The sequence below is a fragment of the Chinchilla lanigera genome, unplaced genomic scaffold, assembly GCF_000276665.1.
Source record: "Chinchilla lanigera isolate Chin_1 unplaced genomic scaffold, ChiLan1.0 scaffold00051, whole genome shotgun sequence".
Classification (NCBI taxonomy): domain Eukaryota; kingdom Metazoa; phylum Chordata; class Mammalia; order Rodentia; family Chinchillidae; genus Chinchilla; species Chinchilla lanigera.
This window is the reverse complement of record NW_004955452.1, coordinates 13,644,792-13,662,055: the sequence shown is the minus strand read 5'-3', so window position 1 is coordinate 13,662,055 and position 17,264 is coordinate 13,644,792. Positions and strand designations below refer to the sequence as shown.

At 51.8% G+C, this 17,264-nt stretch overlaps 2 protein-coding genes across 8 annotated transcripts in view; one reads left to right on the top strand and one right to left on the bottom strand.

The window, feature by feature from the left end:
* Positions 1-2,673: 2,673 nt before the first annotated feature.
* Positions 2,674-12,040, bottom strand: Ncdn (neurochondrin). Of its 5 annotated transcripts, none has more exons than XM_013519573.1 (8): positions 11,431-12,040; positions 10,692-10,903; positions 10,410-10,550; positions 8,367-9,335; positions 7,171-7,412; positions 5,961-6,185; positions 5,421-5,563; positions 2,674-4,183 (listed from the first exon to the last, which is right to left on the bottom strand). In XM_013519573.1, exons 2-8 carry the CDS (start codon positions 10,794-10,796, stop codon positions 3,747-3,749), a joined length of 2,262 nt encoding a protein of 753 aa, XP_013375027.1. In that variant the 5' UTR covers positions 10,797-10,903; positions 11,431-12,040; the 3' UTR covers positions 2,674-3,746. The 5 variants fall into 5 exon arrangements, with proteins under 5 accessions (XP_013375027.1, XP_005395205.1, XP_005395208.1 ...); XM_005395148.2 differs by lacking the exon at positions 10,692-10,903 and having other exon boundaries at positions 11,431-11,514; positions 11,778-12,040; XM_005395151.2 differs by lacking the exon at positions 10,692-10,903 and having other exon boundaries at positions 11,612-12,040.
* Positions 12,041-12,232: 192 nt separating this feature from the next.
* Positions 12,233-17,264, top strand: part of Kiaa0319l (KIAA0319-like ortholog) — a 111,300-nt gene continuing 106,268 nt past the window's right edge. Inside the window, exons 1-2 of one of the 3 annotated variants that reach the window (XM_005395143.2) lie at positions 12,233-12,452; positions 15,277-15,443. In XM_005395143.2, the coding sequence (XP_005395200.1) occupies positions 15,305-15,443 (139 nt within the window). In that variant the 5' untranslated portion in view covers positions 12,233-12,452; positions 15,277-15,304. Of the gene's footprint in view, positions 12,453-15,276; positions 15,444-17,264 lie in introns of those variants that run through there. The other 2 variants (XM_005395144.2, XM_005395145.2) reach the window with 2 other exon arrangements.

The following is a 17,264-nucleotide window of genomic DNA, read 5'->3' as shown; positions in this document are numbered from 1 at the left end:
ACACACACACACACACACACAACTTCCAAAAGGTTGTATGTGAACACAACCCTCAGTAACTAGACATAGAACCCAGTTATAACCTGAGATCATCTGATAAATGAGTGGTTCCACTTATTTCTGCTGGGATGTTCTCCATGGTCTCAGCTCCTCTGGGGCTCCCCAAAGGTACAGTGTCCTATGGTTTCAATTCAGAGGACTTTCTTTTCAGGGCCAAAGCATCTCTTCACTCTCTGAGGCAGGGAGGTGGGGATTTCTGGTTGCCCATTTTCTGGGACACATGCATGCATATGAAGCCTGGGGTATGCACAGGGATGCCTGTGCAGATGCTCCTGGGAAATGGAGCACACTGTAGGTACAGAGAGATCCACGAGAAACACATGTATAAATGAGAACACAGGATATGTAGTGACAAGCAGATGTACATGCAGAAACATACATGAGTTCCCACTTGGCATATTGCTCTTTTTCCCAGGCACATATTTCTTCCTCTTTTCAAAAAGTGAGCTTCAATTTGGACTTTATGTTAAGCAAAACCGGAATCTGCCTTTCTTGTTGACAGAGCCACCTTTCTCCTCCCAGCTTTCGACAACTTGCTCTAGGACTCTTGGGGAGTGTTTGCCGGGAGAGGAAATCTGGTACAAGATACCAAGGCTCCACCTCGTGGTTACATCACATAATTGCAGCTCAGGTCCTTTTTCCCTGAAAAAGGTGAACCACCAGCAAGCTTGGTCTGGAGAGGGATGCCTGCCTGCTCCCGCTCAAGCCCAGAACTCTCTGGTCATACATCGTTAAAGTAGGGAGCTCAGTCGGCTTTGCCAGGTTGGACTCTTCCACTGCACAAGGGGGAGCACCTTAGTAGCGGGGACCATGGGCAGTTGTTACTTGCTTTGGGGTCCTTCCTTTCTCTCCACTTCTCCAGATTGTCTCGATGGTTCCTATGATTCTTAGGACCCTCTCTACTGACAACTCCCAAATCTGTCAGTTGCTCAGGCCTCTCTCTGAGCTTCAGACCACGGAAAGCAGCCACCCCTTGGATATTCTGCAGGCAGTACACATGCACTGCTTACCGAACTGAGCTTATGTTTTCCACAAATTTGTTTTCGCCCAATGTTCCCCCCCATGTGAATGGCCCCATTATCTACTCAGTGGCCCAGATCAGGAACCTGCAGTCATCCTTGGGTCCTCTTCACATCAAACTAACTGCCAAGTGCTCTTACCTAACTCCTACCTGTATGTCTCCGTCCTCACAGCTATTGGCTTAGTTCCAACTTATTCCCCGCAAGTTCCCTGCCTCCGTTGTTCCTTTTGCAGTCAATCATCTCTCTAAAGTGCAAACTGTGTCCTCCTTAATCTGCTCAGAAATTGGCGATCTGGTCCCACGGCACAATCCTGTATCTAAGCTTCTGAGCACAGCATGCTGGACTCCTATAATCCGACCCTGCCTTACACTGACCTGGTCCACTTCACACTGCACCGTGCCAAACACACCTGCCACTCTTCTGCTTGGCTACCCACGCACACCCCACTCTCCTGTCTCAGCACAAACATGCTGGGAGTTTTCCTCAACTTGCATAGCCAGACAGAGGCCCTTTATCCTCGTCACATTTTAATTGAATCTCCATAGAAGCCATTGCTTATACTTTTGTGTTGCCTTATCTGTCTTTTGGATTTTAAGCTGCTTGAATAAGGGGTCTACATTATATCTTTAACTCACAGAGTTCACACTAAGAAGGTGGGTTTCAGTATATCGGGGAAGTAAATGAATATTCCAGCTATGCATAACTAGCTACAGGTAAACAATAGGATGTACTCAGAGAATGCTTGCAGGTTTGAAGGCATATGTGGAGTCTGTGGATGGGCTCGGCCTTGGGCTAGTCTTCCTCCAACCTGACAACTTTGGCTCAGGCCTGCTGAGGCAGAGATGGTTGACTCAGTTCCTGCTGATGCTCTCACATTTAGCCTGCATGTTTCATTAGGCCAGTAGTAATTTAATTAGCCAACATTCAACAGTGGGACTTCACATAAAAATTTCTGACTTTGAAAACTGAAGGATGCAGCTGGGCATGGTGGTGTATTCCTATAATTCCAGCACTATGGGAGGATGAGGCAGGAGGATCCCATGTTTGAGTCCAGCCTGAGCAACCTAGTGGTTTGGTGAAACTCTTATCTAAAACCCCCACCCCAAGGGCTGGCGATGTTGCTCAGTGCAAAGGCTCTACGTTCAATCCCCGATACCACGCACCCACCCACAGACACAGAGACGGACACACCCATGGGGGGCAGTGAGATGTGGCAGTGATGCTTGACAACCACCCTCTGATGAGAAGCAGCAGTTTTCCTTTGTCCCCAAGAGTCCCCTGTAGGCCTGGCCACACCAACAGCTGGAACTGTGAACCTGCTGTACCAGTGGAGGATGTGGGCTTGGGAGCTGAGGGCCTGCATGGCGGCCTGGCTCCAGCTGTAACACTCTGAGCAAATCACTTATCCATGCTAAGTTTCTCCACCTGTAAGACTAGAACTACATCCCTTCTTCCCAGGATTCCCAGGGCTGAGTAATACTTGTGAAGTGTGAAGTGTGCTTGGCTGGACATGTGTTCAGCAAACAGTAGTCGTGAGCGGATGGAGCCTGAAAGGGAGAGCAGGCGCAGGGCAAACCGCACAGGAGGCTTCTTGTCACCAATGAACATTTATTGAGTGTCCACATGTGCACAGCTTTGAACTTGGCGATCACAGAACGCACTGGGGGAGGGTGGGGGGGAGCAAGGGGTGATGGGGGAGCAGCCCTCCCTCACCAGGTTCATAAGAAAGGTAGTTCCTGCTGGAGCCGCCAGTCGCGTCTCTGCAGAAAGGAGTCATAGCAGGGGTGGGAACTGAAGCCAGGCACCACGGTGGCAAAGGGGTGCAATCATTGGGGAAACATGCGGATTCTAGGGAGGTGTCCCTCTTGTTCCTGGCTCCAGCCAGATAGTATCAAGGGGACAAGGATCAGATGCTCAGGTATCCAAGCAAGGATAAGGACAAGCAAAATAAATAACCCCCACCCCCCTCATCAGTCTGCTGCAACATGACACCAAAGCTTATAGACTGGGCCCAAGCACTCTTGGGCTCCCTCGAGGAAGCTCGGGTGGAAGGAGGTCCCCCCCCCTCCCCGTATGGGCTTGTCTGCCCCGGGCTGCCCTGGAAGGACAGGGCAGCTCAGACCCTGGTCACTGGAGTTGAAAGGAAGAACTTCGATGTCAATGGCCTGAGCCTATTCTCTGCCCAAGAGGGTCAAGGGCAAGAGCCAAATGGCCAATATAAAGGACGTGGACCTGGGGGGCCAGAGGGGCACCACAGCCTAGGGAGGCTGCGCCCTGGCCGGCAGGGCACATGGGCTAAGGCAGTCAGCTCCTGCCAGCCCTGTCCTACTCTGGGACTGTCCTCCTGCAGAGGAGCCAGACATTGGGCACAATGACACCTACTGCCCCCCTCCCTGGGGGCTGCTCCAACCTTCCCCGGCCTGGCGGGGACAACCACATTGATTTCCAAGCCCATCCCTGCCCCCATGGGGGCCTGGGGGGCGGGATGCAGCTCCTTACACTTGAGTGGTGGGCACCATGCCCTTGCCCTCAGAAAAGCCAGAAAGCTGGGGTGTTTGGGGGGGAAGTCTGAGGAGGGGGATCCAGTTTGGGGGCTTCAGGGAAGATGCCTCCTCCCTCCTTCCCTCGCTGCCCGCCCCCGGGTCTGTCCCCAGTGGACACCGCTCAGGGCTCTGACAGGCACTGCTCCAAGGCGGCCATGCGGTAGTGGCTGGCCGTTTCCTCGCCCGCCTGCAGCCTCATGGCCTCGCGGCACAGCCGGTTGGCCCGCGCCAATTCTACTAGGACGCCCTGGTAGGCGGCCACCATCTCAGGCTTGACAGAGTTGGGGCTGACACTGCCTAAGAGCTGGAGCAGCTCCTGCGGCCAGCGGGAGCGCAGGGCGGCAGGAGCCAGCCAAGGTAGCAGCGGCACACAGCCTGTGAAGGCCTGCATACCCAGGAACCAGAGCTCCTGCAGGTCGGCCCAGATGCCCTCATAATCAGGGGACAGGGCCAGCACTGCCTGGTCGGAGCCGGGCGTGGCCCTCGCTACGTGGGACTGTGATAGGAAGAGGATGGCGGCTGCGAAGAAACCTCGGGATGCTGGGGTTCCCTGAAGAGCTGCAAGGCACAGAGGGAGAGATGGCATGAGCTGCTGGGACAGCCTCTCACCTTCCCTCCTGTGTGGACACTCAGGGAGTGGAAGCATCACCTGGAACCAGATGCCTGGGTTCAAATCCCACCTTCAACACTATGTTAACTACCTTGGGCTGCATCTCACAATCTGTTGTAAGAATTAAATGAAATAATCTCGGTACACTCCATCACCAAGACCTTTCTAGGTACAGGAGGTGGGAGTGAGACACATGTCAGATGTGAGAGAGAACCATCTTCAGGGTTCTCACAGCAGGGACCCCAGCAGCAGGGTGACCAAGAGTCCTTTACCAGGCTGGGGATGCATCAGCTTAAATCAAGAGCCAGAAGAGGGCGCCAGAGGGGACAGGTAAGCAGAGACCTGCTTTGGCATACATCCGCAAGTGCTCCCGGAGCTGTTCAGCTAACTTGGAGGCATTTGTGGGTGAGCCAGCCCTGGGACCATGATACGATGGCTCTGAGGCTGGCTGAGAATGACATGGGGAGGTCCCTGGTCCACAGGCACAGGCTCTCCCTCCTCCCATTGCTGGGTAACCTGCTGGGATCCCCACACAGAAAACAAAGAGGCAGCTGAGGGTATGGGCACGTTACACCCTGTTCCCGGGCATCTGCTCAGCTCCTCCAACCTGACAGATGGGGCACAGGGAACAGGCGGGGACAGAGGGACCCAAGCCGACACCCACAGCCAAAGTGGGAGACACTGAGGGCTGCCAGGGGCTGGAGGGGACACCCTTCCCCCTGCGCACTGCCAAGTGAGGTAGGGCTGGGGAGAAGCTGTATGCGGAGGGGCCGAGTGCTGATGCCTGCCTGTGGCTCGGAGGGTGAGGCCTGAGCAGTGAAAAAGCTCAATGGAGGAGTGAGGCTTCTGACTCAAGGCCTGGGTGGGGGTGGCTCCACCTTGCAAACGCTGGATTCGGAGTCCTTGGGCTGCCAGGGATTCCAGGTGCCTGGGCCTGTGCCTGTGCGCAGGCCTGTACTTAACACCCACCAGACCTTGCCTTAAAAGTCTTCAGAAGGAAGCGAATATTATCATTTTGCGGAGAAGGGTGGGGGTGGCGGGTGAAGATACACTGTAGAGATTTCCTCTTGATGGGAAAATTTTGCAACACTGTTTTCTGAAAACGGGGACTGAATGCCCAGGACACAACAGATCCGCCCCAGTCTTCTGCCCTTACCCATCAGGCCGAGGTCCCCTGAGGCTTACCTGGAGAAGTGCTAAGGAGCCTGGCCATGAGGAGCCCCAGGGTGGCCACGTTGGCAGCCAGAAGCAGTCTCCCTTGCTGCTGCACTAGTGCGGGCAGCGACGTCATCAGGGTGTTCATCAGAGATGTGAAGCAGGCATCACGCCTGGGGCAGAAAGGGAAGGAAGGAGGGGTGAGGGCAGAGGGTAAGTAGATCAGATCAAGCCTTTTGAAAAACCTGGGATGCAGGGCTGCAGGCTTCAGTGGGCCAGGGCTGGCTAAGACATCAGGCAGCAGGGTGAGGAGTTAACTTTGAGCTTGACTGTGGCATTTGGGGAGCAGAGGCTGGGTTATGGCTGGCGTAGGTAGACCATACCTGGAGACACAGCTTTGCCAAACCCTTGAGCGGGGCTGCCCTTGCCTACCAAAACCCTTCCATTTCAACACTAAGAGAAACCTGCAGACACAAACCCGCAAGCAGAGTAGGAGGCTGAGCTTTAAGACAATGGGGCAGCCCTCTTTGCTTCCTCTGACATCCGCCCAGCCTCTCCCAAGCCCCTCACTTGATCAGCCCCGGTGCAGTGACCACGAGGTTGAGGAAGATGTGGCAGCAGGTCTGCAGGCCGATCTCCACGCTGTCAGGCAGCACTGAGGTGTCATGGCCGGGGGATGTGAGCTCCCACTGTTGCAGGAAGTACTTGCAGAGAAGTGAGGGGGCCCCCTCCTTGATCAGAATCTCCCGGGGCCCATCTTCGACGGTCAGGTGGCACCAGCCAGGAAGGAGGAGCCTGGGGGTGTGGAAAGGACAGATGTGTGCAGGGCAGAGAGATGAAAACACAAAGATGTCTTTTTTTTCAGGTCGCCTTGCCCAGGAGAAGCGGAAGTAGGGGAGAAGGACATGTCCTTATAGATATTGCCGAAAAGGCAAAAAGACCCACGACCAAGCTGGGGCTCTGCCACAGTGGGACTGTGGGCAGTTACTTTCACTGCTTTGAGCCTCAGCTTCCTCATCTTTAAAATGTGGGTGAGACCTTTAAAATGTTGCTGTGTGGACCAAATTAGATCGTTCTGGTACAGGGGACAACAAAATACCCAGCTCATAGAAGATGCTCAATAAGCATAAATTCTCTGCCTGGCAGTAGTGGGGATTGAAGGGCTTCATACCAAGGTATACTTGTACCCCTACACCCCCCACTTCTTTCAAAATTTCTGGAGACAAGATTGCACAGAGTAGCTAAGTAGCCCTGACTGGGCTTGGGTTTGTGGTTTCATGTATTAGGTTTTTTTTTTTTTCTTTTGGTTTTTCTCTGGTACCGGAAACCGAACTCATGATCTTGTGCTTGCCGGGCAGGCACTTTGCCACTGAGCTAAATCCCCAGCCCCTGTTTTTTTTTTTTTTGTACTGGGAATTGAATTCAGGACCTTGTGCTTGCTAGGCAGGCGCTTGTGCCACTGAACTATATCCCCAGCCCTGGGCTTGGGTTTGTGATCTTCCTGCCTGGCTCAGCCTCCCAGAGTGCTGGGATTATAGGCATACACCACCACACCCAGCAAGTTCTCTTTTCATTGAGAAAATCTAGGGTTGGCAAGTAATACTTGGCTTACACAAATCCTGTGGGAATAAGCCCCCCAAAACAAATATCCTAAGAGAATTCTCGGCTCTCGTCGGGAGCCTGGCACAGCCTAGTTTGGGGTGAGACAGAGTGCTGTTTTGTCACTGTGTGACAGTCTTTTAGAATGGTCTGGCTGTGTAAAGCGTAACTACAAACTCACCGGAGAGCGTCCCCTGGCCAGGCAGGCCCTGGGGTTGTAGGGGAGATAGCCAAGTTGGCCACCTGCTGTGAAAGGTCATTGGCCTCCTCGGCCTCCTCGTAGAGGGTCTTGGCGTAGCGGACCAGGAAAGGCAGCAGCTGGCACACCTCCTTCCGCAGGGATGAGGTCTCCTCAGCCAGCCAGGCGCCCAGGATCCGCACCGAGGCAAACACAAAGGGCTCCTTCTGCTTCTCTGGCCCCACCTGTTGCCACAGGACCCCACTGAGACAGAGCAGGCCAGGGACGCATCCCCCTTCACCACCCTACCAGTCAGGTTTGGAATGAGACAATTAGAAGGGAATTCTGTCCTATGAGCCCTTCAAAGCTGGTTACCAAGTCTTACTCTACCCCATGTGCCCAGACCTAGCATATAGGAGGGACACACCCTTGAAAGCAGGCTCTCTGTGCAGGTCTGCAGAGTGAGCTGGATCTCAGACAACGTGCCCCGTACTTGCTGATATTCCAGTTGCACTACCCTCTCTCCACCTCTAAGATAGCTCAAAGCTACGGGGCAACTCTCAGGTCTACGCCTAAGTAGCAGTCCTTTACTGGGGTGGGAGAATCTGCATACTCCAACAGTGAGAGGGGGTGTCCCCCCTCTTTGGGCTAACCCAGAAAACAAGATGAGTGCTTAGCATGGTTTGCGGGATATATGGCTGATAAGTTCAGTGGCAGGAGAGAGTCATGGATGAATCCCTGTGGACAGAAGAGCGGGCTTCTCAGCCAGAGAGGGAGGGTGGGTGAGGAGCTGAGCAGAGATTTCACAAAACCTTTCCAGAGGTTCCTGCTCCTTCTCCCTTCGCCACTGCAAGTTTGTGTGCGTGCATGTAAAACAATGCTACAGAGTGAGAACAGACTGCTTCAATTTTGTGTGGTGTGTAGTGTGTGTACTGGGGAGCGCTGTACGAGTGGGAGGTTACTGTGTTCTGTGTGTGTGTGTGCTGTGATGTGAGTGCACATATGGCGTGTGGTAGGTGCCTGTGTGGAGGCTCACAGAGAGAGGGAGAGGGAGGGACGCTTGGCCACACACTACTCCTGGAGTGCGTGCTGCAGTACTAGCCGCGTGTGCACACAGCACTCAACCCCTTTCCCTCTCCTTCTGGCTCCTGCACTGGCTCTCCAAGTTGGGCTCCCTCTGTGGGGCACTACGCCCTTACCTGCTGCAGGTAGTGGATGACAGCTCCGATGGCCTCCTTCATGATGCTCACGAGCTGTACCTTCTGTGGCTCCTTAAGCAGTGACTGCTCACAGCGGGTACACTCCTGGATCCCCAGCTCCATAAGGGCGTAGCAGGCAGTCACCACATCCTCTTTCACCTCTGTGCCTGTCTCCTCCAGGGCCAGCCGTACCTCCACGCATGCCAGATTCACCAGGAGGGCCAGGAACTTGCTCCCAGAGCTGCCTGCCGGGATCCAGTCGGAGCCGCAGGCGTGAGCCAGGCGGGCTGCCAGCTTCAGTGCAGGGTTGCGCTGCCAGGAGCTCAGCTTGCTTCCCAAGATTCGTGCCAGCCCAGCCTGCAGATCCCGGAGGCATTCAGGGGGCACGGTTGTTGGGGGCAGAAAGAGGGGCAGCAGCTGGCAGAGCTCAAACTTGCTGGCATCCTCAGCTTTCTGGAAATCCTCACTGAGGCCCCGCAACACAGCCAGCAAGTCGGGCTCTGCCTCCTTCCAGCACTGGGTCTCCGCAGCAGCCAGCAGCCCCACCAGGAGCGCCAGGGCCTGGTCAAAGCCATAGCCATGCCCCAGGTACGCCTGACACAGGGCAGACACAGTGCCACCAGCAATCAGGTGCCGGGGCCCTCGGGGTGTGCCTGCTACAGCTGTCAGGCACTGGTAGGTGTCATCAATCATGGAGCGGCGGGCGGCATCGTCGGGGTCCCCACGGGCTGTGAGAAAAGTGCTAAGGATGGGGATCTTGTTCAGGACCTGGGGATGGGTGGCCAGTTCAGGGTCGCTGCAGAAACAGGCCAGCAGGGCCACGCCTAGGGCCCGGAGAACGTGGTCAGGGCAGCCATCCGGGGCCTCCTTGGTGGTCAGAAGACGATTGGGAAACGTGAAGCCAACGGCATCAAAGATCCGCCGCCGTGTCTTGGCATCGATGTCACCTGCTTTGACTGCCTTGGTCACCTATAGGGGGTACATGCTATGAGCAGGATGAAAGAAAGGTCCCTTCCACCATTCCTTCCTTGCCCCCTGGGGCACTGAGGACTAACACGATTAGGTTATGCAACAGAACTCATCCGGGGTCATTTCATCCAGCTCCTTCTTTCTCCTTGGAGACAGACAGGTGTGATCTCTGTACCCCTCCCATCTATGATTATTCCATGGAAGGGAGGTGCAGTCCTCCTCAACTACTCATTTGGGCAGTTCCTTACCTGGCCAGTTGAAAAGTTCTTCCTGATGTCTAATCTAGATGCCCAGAACCGGGGTTGGAAGGGGCTTAGAACGCAAGTTTAAAATCCCCCAGGATTTGGGGTCCTTCCCTAACTGCTGTCTCCAGAGAAGTCTCTGATCCATTTCCGCCACCTTCTCAGGGGAAATGGCTCCTGTGTCTCTGCTCTGCATGTCAAAACATTTCCCCTTACATTTCACCTAAACACCTCCTCTGCTGCAGTGTGAGCCCTTGACTCCAGAGCCTTCTCCCTGTTGCCATGGCAAACAAGCAGGCTGTACTCCCTCCTCCCTTCACCCCCCACACACCAACCCCCCCCTTTAGCACTGCAGCTCCTGCTCTGCTGTCCCCAGCCTGGGTCCTCCAACAGAGCTGAGACCTGAACCACCTCTCTTACCTTTAACCTACCTGGTTGTCTCCTAGTACCCCTCCTCAGTCACTTCTAGTCCTTTCATGCTTTCAGGTTCCAGAAAAATCATCCCTAGCCCTCAAGTACTCTGCACTAGTTACTACCTGCTGCTGTTACCCTATGAGTCAGCTCCCATCTGCTCTGGGACGCCCCAGAAAGCAAATGCAGGCAGCCTCCTCCAGGGCCCCTAGTGCCATAGCCTATTCACCCCCATTCTCCTTTGCCCCAATTCTCAGGGGAGCAAGAAAAAAAAAGTATAAAGGCAGCAATTTTGGGCCTTCTTTGGTTGCTCCAGGGTTGTCAGCACCGTCTATATATCCTTGGGGACTCACTGACCCCATTCCTTGGGGGTCTGACCACCCAGCCCTTCCCACCTCCCAATTATCAGCAAGTTCCTTACTAGCAGCAGGGCTGCAAACTGCTCGCTGTCATTCTTGGCCTCACGGAGGGCTCCCAGGTAGCGCTCCAGGGTGGGGTTTCGGCCCTCTGCCTGGTTCAGAGCTGGCTCGCAATCCGAGGCCATGATGCCCGCCTTGCCCAACTGTGAACACAAGAGGGACTGAGCATCCCTCTGCAGAGGAGGGACAGGGCGGGGGTGGGGGTGGGAGTGGAGGATGAAGGGAGGGATTAGCACAGAGGGAGGGGAGGGAGGACTTGGAGGGGTGGCTTCCTCAAGACTGACCTCCCTTGGGGGAGCCCCTTTAAGAGGTTGGACCTGCATATCCTCAGGATGAAGGGACCCTGGTCCAAGGTCACCTCCAGAAAGTGGGAAAGGAGGACCATGCATCCTACTGCTCAGCCGGACAGCTCTCCTCACCAGTCCTCTGGGGGTAGGAGTGGGCTGGCCCCACTGCTCAGCAGGCCCTGGCACCAGAGGTCGGGTTTTATCTCTTTCTAGGAAGCACATTGGGAGTGAGTGGTGAGGACAGACGGAAGAATGGAGACATACATGGGTGAAGTTCGATTATCCGGACTCAGGCTGACTCGGGGGAAGAGGGCATCCTAAGCGCCTTTCCTCTCCCTTCTTCAGAGACAGGAGACAAGCTTCAGCAAAAGTGAGAATACAAACTCACCAGGGACGGCTTGGAGGTCCCTTTGGGGACCCCACCCCTCCAACCGGGGCTCTCCGTCGCCCCCACAGGCTCCTTGCCTTCTCTCCTATCCCTCCCTCGGGCAGGCAGAGGCTGCAGAAGCAGGAGCAGCAGCGGCAGAGGCGACAGCAGTGGTAGCAGAATTAACCCCTTCAGCTCCCTGTTCTCGCCCTCCCCGTCCCGCTATCAGCCTGTGAATACCAGCAGGGGCTGGATCAGCAAGAAGGGGTCAGGTAGCTCCTGGGACAAGAGAGAATCCAAAAGCCGGATAATCGAAGCGGGCCTGCTGAGATGGGGCTATGGGGGGGGGTGGTTCCTGGCGGTCAGCACCTGTCCCGCTGCAGCCAGATCACAACACGACATTGATGAAGTCACGACAAGGCGGCGATGAGATCACACTTCACGATGGCGCGGCTATGTCACGAAGAGATCACAGCAAAATCACGACATGGGGGGTGGGTGGAGAGCCCCCATAGATGACAGGGCAAATTTTTGAGAAAAAGATATATACTGAAAAGGGCTGTGACAAAATGGAGTCTCGACAGGGCACAATGATGTCGCGATATGGCACGATGAAGTCGCGATACGGTCCCCGGGGTGTGTCTGTATCGATCTGCGCCGGCTCCGAGAAGCTCCGGCTGGGATGCAGGGGAGGGCCTGAAGGGGGCTGAGCTCACCAGGCTGCGGCCCCGAGCGGCGAAGTCTTCTCAGGGCGCGAGTCTCCCGGAGCCTGGGGCCGCTGCTCACGCCGCGTTGCCCACTCCTGGCTCCAGACTGCTGCAGCTACACCCCCACCCCCGCAGAGCTTTAAACCAATCCACGGCGACCTCACTCCGGGATCTAGCCAATAGCACTACAGGGCGCTAAGCCGTAGGGGGTGTCGCCGTTGCCGCCATCTTCCTTGTGGGCACTGCCCGAATCCGGGGCCTGAGGCTCGTGCAAAGAAAGCAAGGCTGCAGACGTCCCCTGGTGAGCAGGAGGCGAGAGGCCAGGGCCCAGACTCCTGCGCTTTGTGCGTAGTTCTACCTCCAGTGCTGCCCCTCCTCCCCCGCGGGCTCACGCCTGGAATTGCGCTTCCGGAGGGTGGGGGCGGGAGAGCTTAATTAGCATGAAGAGTGTGTTTCCGGGTTGAGCTCCGGGAGGTGGGAGGAGGCGGTGTTTCCGGTCGCCGTCGCTGTCCAGGGAGACTGAGGCGAGAGGGAGCTGTCCGGGTGGGGAGCCCGCACTACCTTCTTTCTTTTCCTCCTCCTCCTCGGGTGAGGGGAGAGAAAGTTGGGGCCCCCAAGCCCATGGACCCGGAGAAGGCGGAGGCTGCCGAGAGCCAGGGCCCCGCTGTGTGGCCCTGAGCCCCGGTAGGTGGCCGGGGCGGATGACTGCCAGGCCGAGGACCATGAGCTCAGGGGAGGGGCAAGCGGGATGGGCAGTGTTTGGGGTGCGCCGGCCGGGTGTTGGGACCCGGAGGTGGCGCTCCTGCCCTGGCCAGGAGAGTCACCTGCTTCTGGCCTTACAGGTGTGGAGCTCGAGACCCAAGTTAACTCTTGCTGTTTTGGGGCCTGGGTCTGGTCATTCAGGTCCCTCCATCCTCTGACATTCAGATTGGCAGGGATGGGGGCGCTTCCACCCTTCTAGGCATCTCTGCAGCCTAGCCCTTAGTTCCTGTCTCCCGCGTTTGATCTCCCGAACGAGATAGAAAGTTGGTGCACAATGAGGGTGGGCGGGGTTCAGCACAATGTATGAATTACGACAGGAAACCTGCCTCATTCAGGATTTGGAAAGTTTTGTCCCCCTCCCAGAGGGTCTTGTAGTGGCTGCATCGAGCACAAAGACGAAGTGAAAGAGGTCAAAATAGAAAACCTCAGGCGGGTTCCAGGAATCCTGTGCCTGCTCTCACCTCGTGGTGTCTGTGCCCAACTTACAATAGATGTTGTTAATACACAGCCTTAGCCGAGTCTCCTAGTGCTTTCTTGTGATTAACAGACTGGAAACTAGGAACGAATTGAAGAGACGACCTCCCAGAACAATCTGTTCATTTTTCTAGCTATTTGGAAAACAGTGTCTGCAAATATAAGCAAAGCTATTCATGGCAGTCTGTTCTGTAACTTTCCCAAATATCTGAGACTTTTTTCTTTAAAGCATTACTCTTGATTACTCACACCCGCTGAATAGGCTGTTTCAGACGTGCTTTGTCGTTATTCAAACATATCTTATCGCTGTGTACATAAAGGAGTTCCACGTATGTAGATGACAGACTGAAGTATGATACATCCCCCATCAACCTGAAGTATTAAGTAAACATTACCCCCTGCTCTGTCTGAACAGCTGCTGCAACAGAGAGTGCTTTTATTTCGGTGTACTTGTAACGCCCTAAATGCCAGAACTATTGGGAGCTTTTCTAGATTTTCATTTGTCAAGTATTGTGGGGGTGTGTGTTCTCTCCCTCGGTTGTTACCCTTTGATTCGGTAACAAACCATTTGGATCTTGGTGATGTCTTGTTGTTCCTGCCTCTGGTCAGTCAGTCTTTAACTGGACCCTAGCAGTGATTTGTGCCTGTAGGCAATTGTAGGTTTTAGCAGAATGACTGGTTGGGAGTGCAGGTGAAATAAGCTCTGCTCTCTTATGCGCGGTTTGTAAGACATTGCACTTCTAATCAGCCTGCAGGCCCAATGGTGTTTATTACTCCGTTTTCAAAGCCTATTCATTTCTTTTCTGCTTTTCCCACCCACCTGCCAGGCTGTTGATGACAGGTGTTGAGTCACCTTGAGTTTTAAAACCTTTTGTGGTAGGCAGAAATGTGTTGGGTAAGAATCCACACACACACTCTCACCTATTTCATCTTGGAAAGGTAAAGAAGTTGCTGGATATAATTTCTCAAACTTAATTTCCATTTCATAATTTCTTAAACATGCCCCTTGCTCACACACCTTCCTGTCCCCTGCTCTCTGATATACAACTAACAAAACAAAAAGTAGGACTGGATTGAATTGAGTGAGAAAGATGAAGTCCTTCAGATGCTCATAGCTCAGTAAAAGCCGTTTCTTAGGTGGGCTACATCTCACTTTTGCAGTGGTGTGTATGTGTGTGTCTTGGCATTAGCAATGAAATCCTATGCACGGAATGTCGATATCCCTGTATGCTGGCTGGGGGTCAGGATTGTCAGCCTATGTCATTTACCAGAGGTAAATGAGGTGCATATTTAGGACACAAGGTTTTTAGTCCTCCTTTTGTTCTTTCTCTTCTTCCATTCTGTCTTTGTCTCTTTCTCCATCATTTTTAAAAAGACAGAATCTTAGAATTTTGCCCAGGCTGGCTTTGAATTCCTGGGCTCAAACATTCTCCCTGCCTCAGCTTGTCAGGTGGCTGAGACTACAGGTGCGCGCCACTGCACGCAGCCAGTAGATGTTTGATTTGCTTCCTCAGAACTCCTGTCAACTCATAATATTGCCAGGATTTTTATAATAATTTATGCAGTATATAAAGTTGTATGAGAAAAAAGAAACTTCTGGAAATAACAGATTTTTTTCTTCCTGCTGGAAGAGAACGAAATTAAACAGCCCCTAGATTCTGGAGTAGCCGGCACAGTGCCTGATACAAATACTTGCTGAACATTTGTGTGATTTGAAGCCAGGAATTGTAAATGGCTCTTAGGGGTCAGCAGGATAACCCTGAAGTGAATTTGATAGATTTTAAAAATAATAGTGGTAGGTGTAGTAGCAATGTGGGGAGTTCATGCCCTACCTAAATATAATCATATTGAAAAGTTTTTACAACACTCTCAGGTTAGTTTAGTTAAGAAGTCCAATCCTTTCATAGATAAGAAAGTCTATTGGGTCAAAGTCACAAAGCTGTTAGCAGAACTGGAAATCAATGCTTTCATCAGACTAGTGCACTTTCTATTCTGCCACATAGATGATTTATTGTTAGATTAGACCGTAATGGAATATAAAATGTTTCAGCTTTACAGTGGATTCATTTTATATCCTTTGCTATGTTGTTATCTTGATAATTATAGACTATGTCAAAGCTCAGGTTTCAAATTTTCTGGCAGGGATGAGCACTGAAAGACAAACTTGAAATTTCTCTTTCTCCTAATCTGTCACATTTGCTAGCATCCCACATTTCCAGGAATCAATTATTAATTACTTGGCATTGAATTTCTTCTCTTTCTGTTTTTCTAGTGTATTGGTTCCAGCTGTCTGGAAGGCCATGGAGAAGAAGCTGGGAGTCAAGCCAAGTCCTGCTTCCTGGATTTTATCAGGATATTGTTGGCAGACATCCCCGAAGTGGCTGAGAAGCCTGTACCTGTTTTATACTTTCTGCTGCTTTGGTCTATGGTTGTCAACAGGTACTATTTTGCTTATAGATTTAAGATTTTAAAAGGGTACTCTGTGAGTCTCTCAATTCATTTTACAAACAACTAGGAGAGAGAAAAGTGATCTGCCGTTGACAGAAACTGTCATCCTTTTGGTGGATATTTATTTTAAGGAATTGCCAATTAAACCCAGGGCCTTATACATGGTAGGCAAATGCTCTACCACTGAGCTACACTCCTAGCCCTGTTTACTTTTTGAGACAGGGTCTCACTAAGTTACCCAAGCTGGGCTAGAATCTGTGGTTCTCCTGCCTCAGTGTCTCAAGTAACTGGGATTGTCGGTATGCACCACTGTGCCTGGTTTGGTGGGTTCATTTGGTTTTTTGTTTATTTGCTTTGGAACCAAAATTTAAATTGGGTTCTTTCCCCTAAGGGAACATTGATAGTAATCATTTTGAGATTTGATAAAGATATATTGAAAATAAAAAGCTTTCAAAGTTAGGCAGACCTGGGATCTAGAGCTAGATATTTCTACTAAATGATTAGGATCTTGGGTAGGTTGGTTACCTAATGCCTTTGAGGAAGTATGAGACATCACAATCCACAATCCTTTTTTTTTTTTGAGACAGGGTCTCACTATGTAGTTCAGGCTGGCCTTGAACTCATGGTGATCCTCCTCCTGAGTGTTGGGATTACAGGTATGTGCCACTGTGCCCAGCTAAGCTCTGTCTCATACCTTGTGGTACCATATAGCACTCTGAATGTGTGTGTTCAGTAAATGATACTTTGCTTCCCTTCCCAGAAAAATATATGCTTACGAGGAGAAGGTAAGCTTTTTCCATAGAAAGCGGGTATGTTGTTAGATTTCATAGAATGTGCTTTCCTCCTTGAGATTGTCCCCCCTCTAGAACCTCTTGTCTGGAATCAGTGAAAAAGGCTACCTTTTAGAGGAGGGTACCCTATCTTTGTTTTCCTTTGAGTTTTTTGTTGTTGTTGTTGTTGACATGGTTCCTTCCATAATATTGAGTGTAAGAAAACAGCAATTTAAAAATTTCTGAGTATGCTACTATTCTGGGAAATGAGCAAAAGCATTTGGCAGTAGAGACCACTGTTGGGGATAACTAATTGACCTTTTGCTCTTAAAATTACAAAGATTTCTGTTGCTTTCTTTAAGCAATTGGTGGCCATGATCTTGAGAGCCAAGTAAATAGTATAGTTAGCAATTTTAGTAACATCAGCTTTGGGGTTTTTGTTGTCTTGCATTGGGGTTGATGATTGCATAATTATAGAAGTGGAAATTGCAGTTGATAGAAAGTTGACCTAAATGTTTTTACTCTAGATGATACTTCATTGGGTATTTCCTGGCAACATTTTATGTGAGATCATTTGAATTAAATAAATAAGGGATTTTAGCACCATCAAATTAACAGAATCACATTTTGTGTATGTGTGTGGTTCTGGGGATTGAACTCAGGGCCTTCCACATGCTAAGCAGGTATTCTATCACTAAACTACATGCTGAATCCTTTTTAACATTTTTTATTTTTTATTTTATTTTATTTTTTTGTTGTTGTTTTTCTCTGGTACCGGAAACCGAACTCACAACCTTGCACTTGCCAGGCAGGCGCTTTTTGCCGCTGAGCTAAATCCCCAGCCCCAACATTTTTTATTTTTGGAACCGAGAATCAAACTCAGGACCTTGCGCCTGCCAGGGAGGCACCATGCTGCTGAGCTATAATCCCCAGCCCTAATATTTTACTTTGGAAAAAAGAAAAGATTCCACTTTGAGACAGGGTCTGACTAAATTGCTCAGGCTGGCCTCTAACTTGTTGTGTTTTTTTTTTTTTTTTTTTT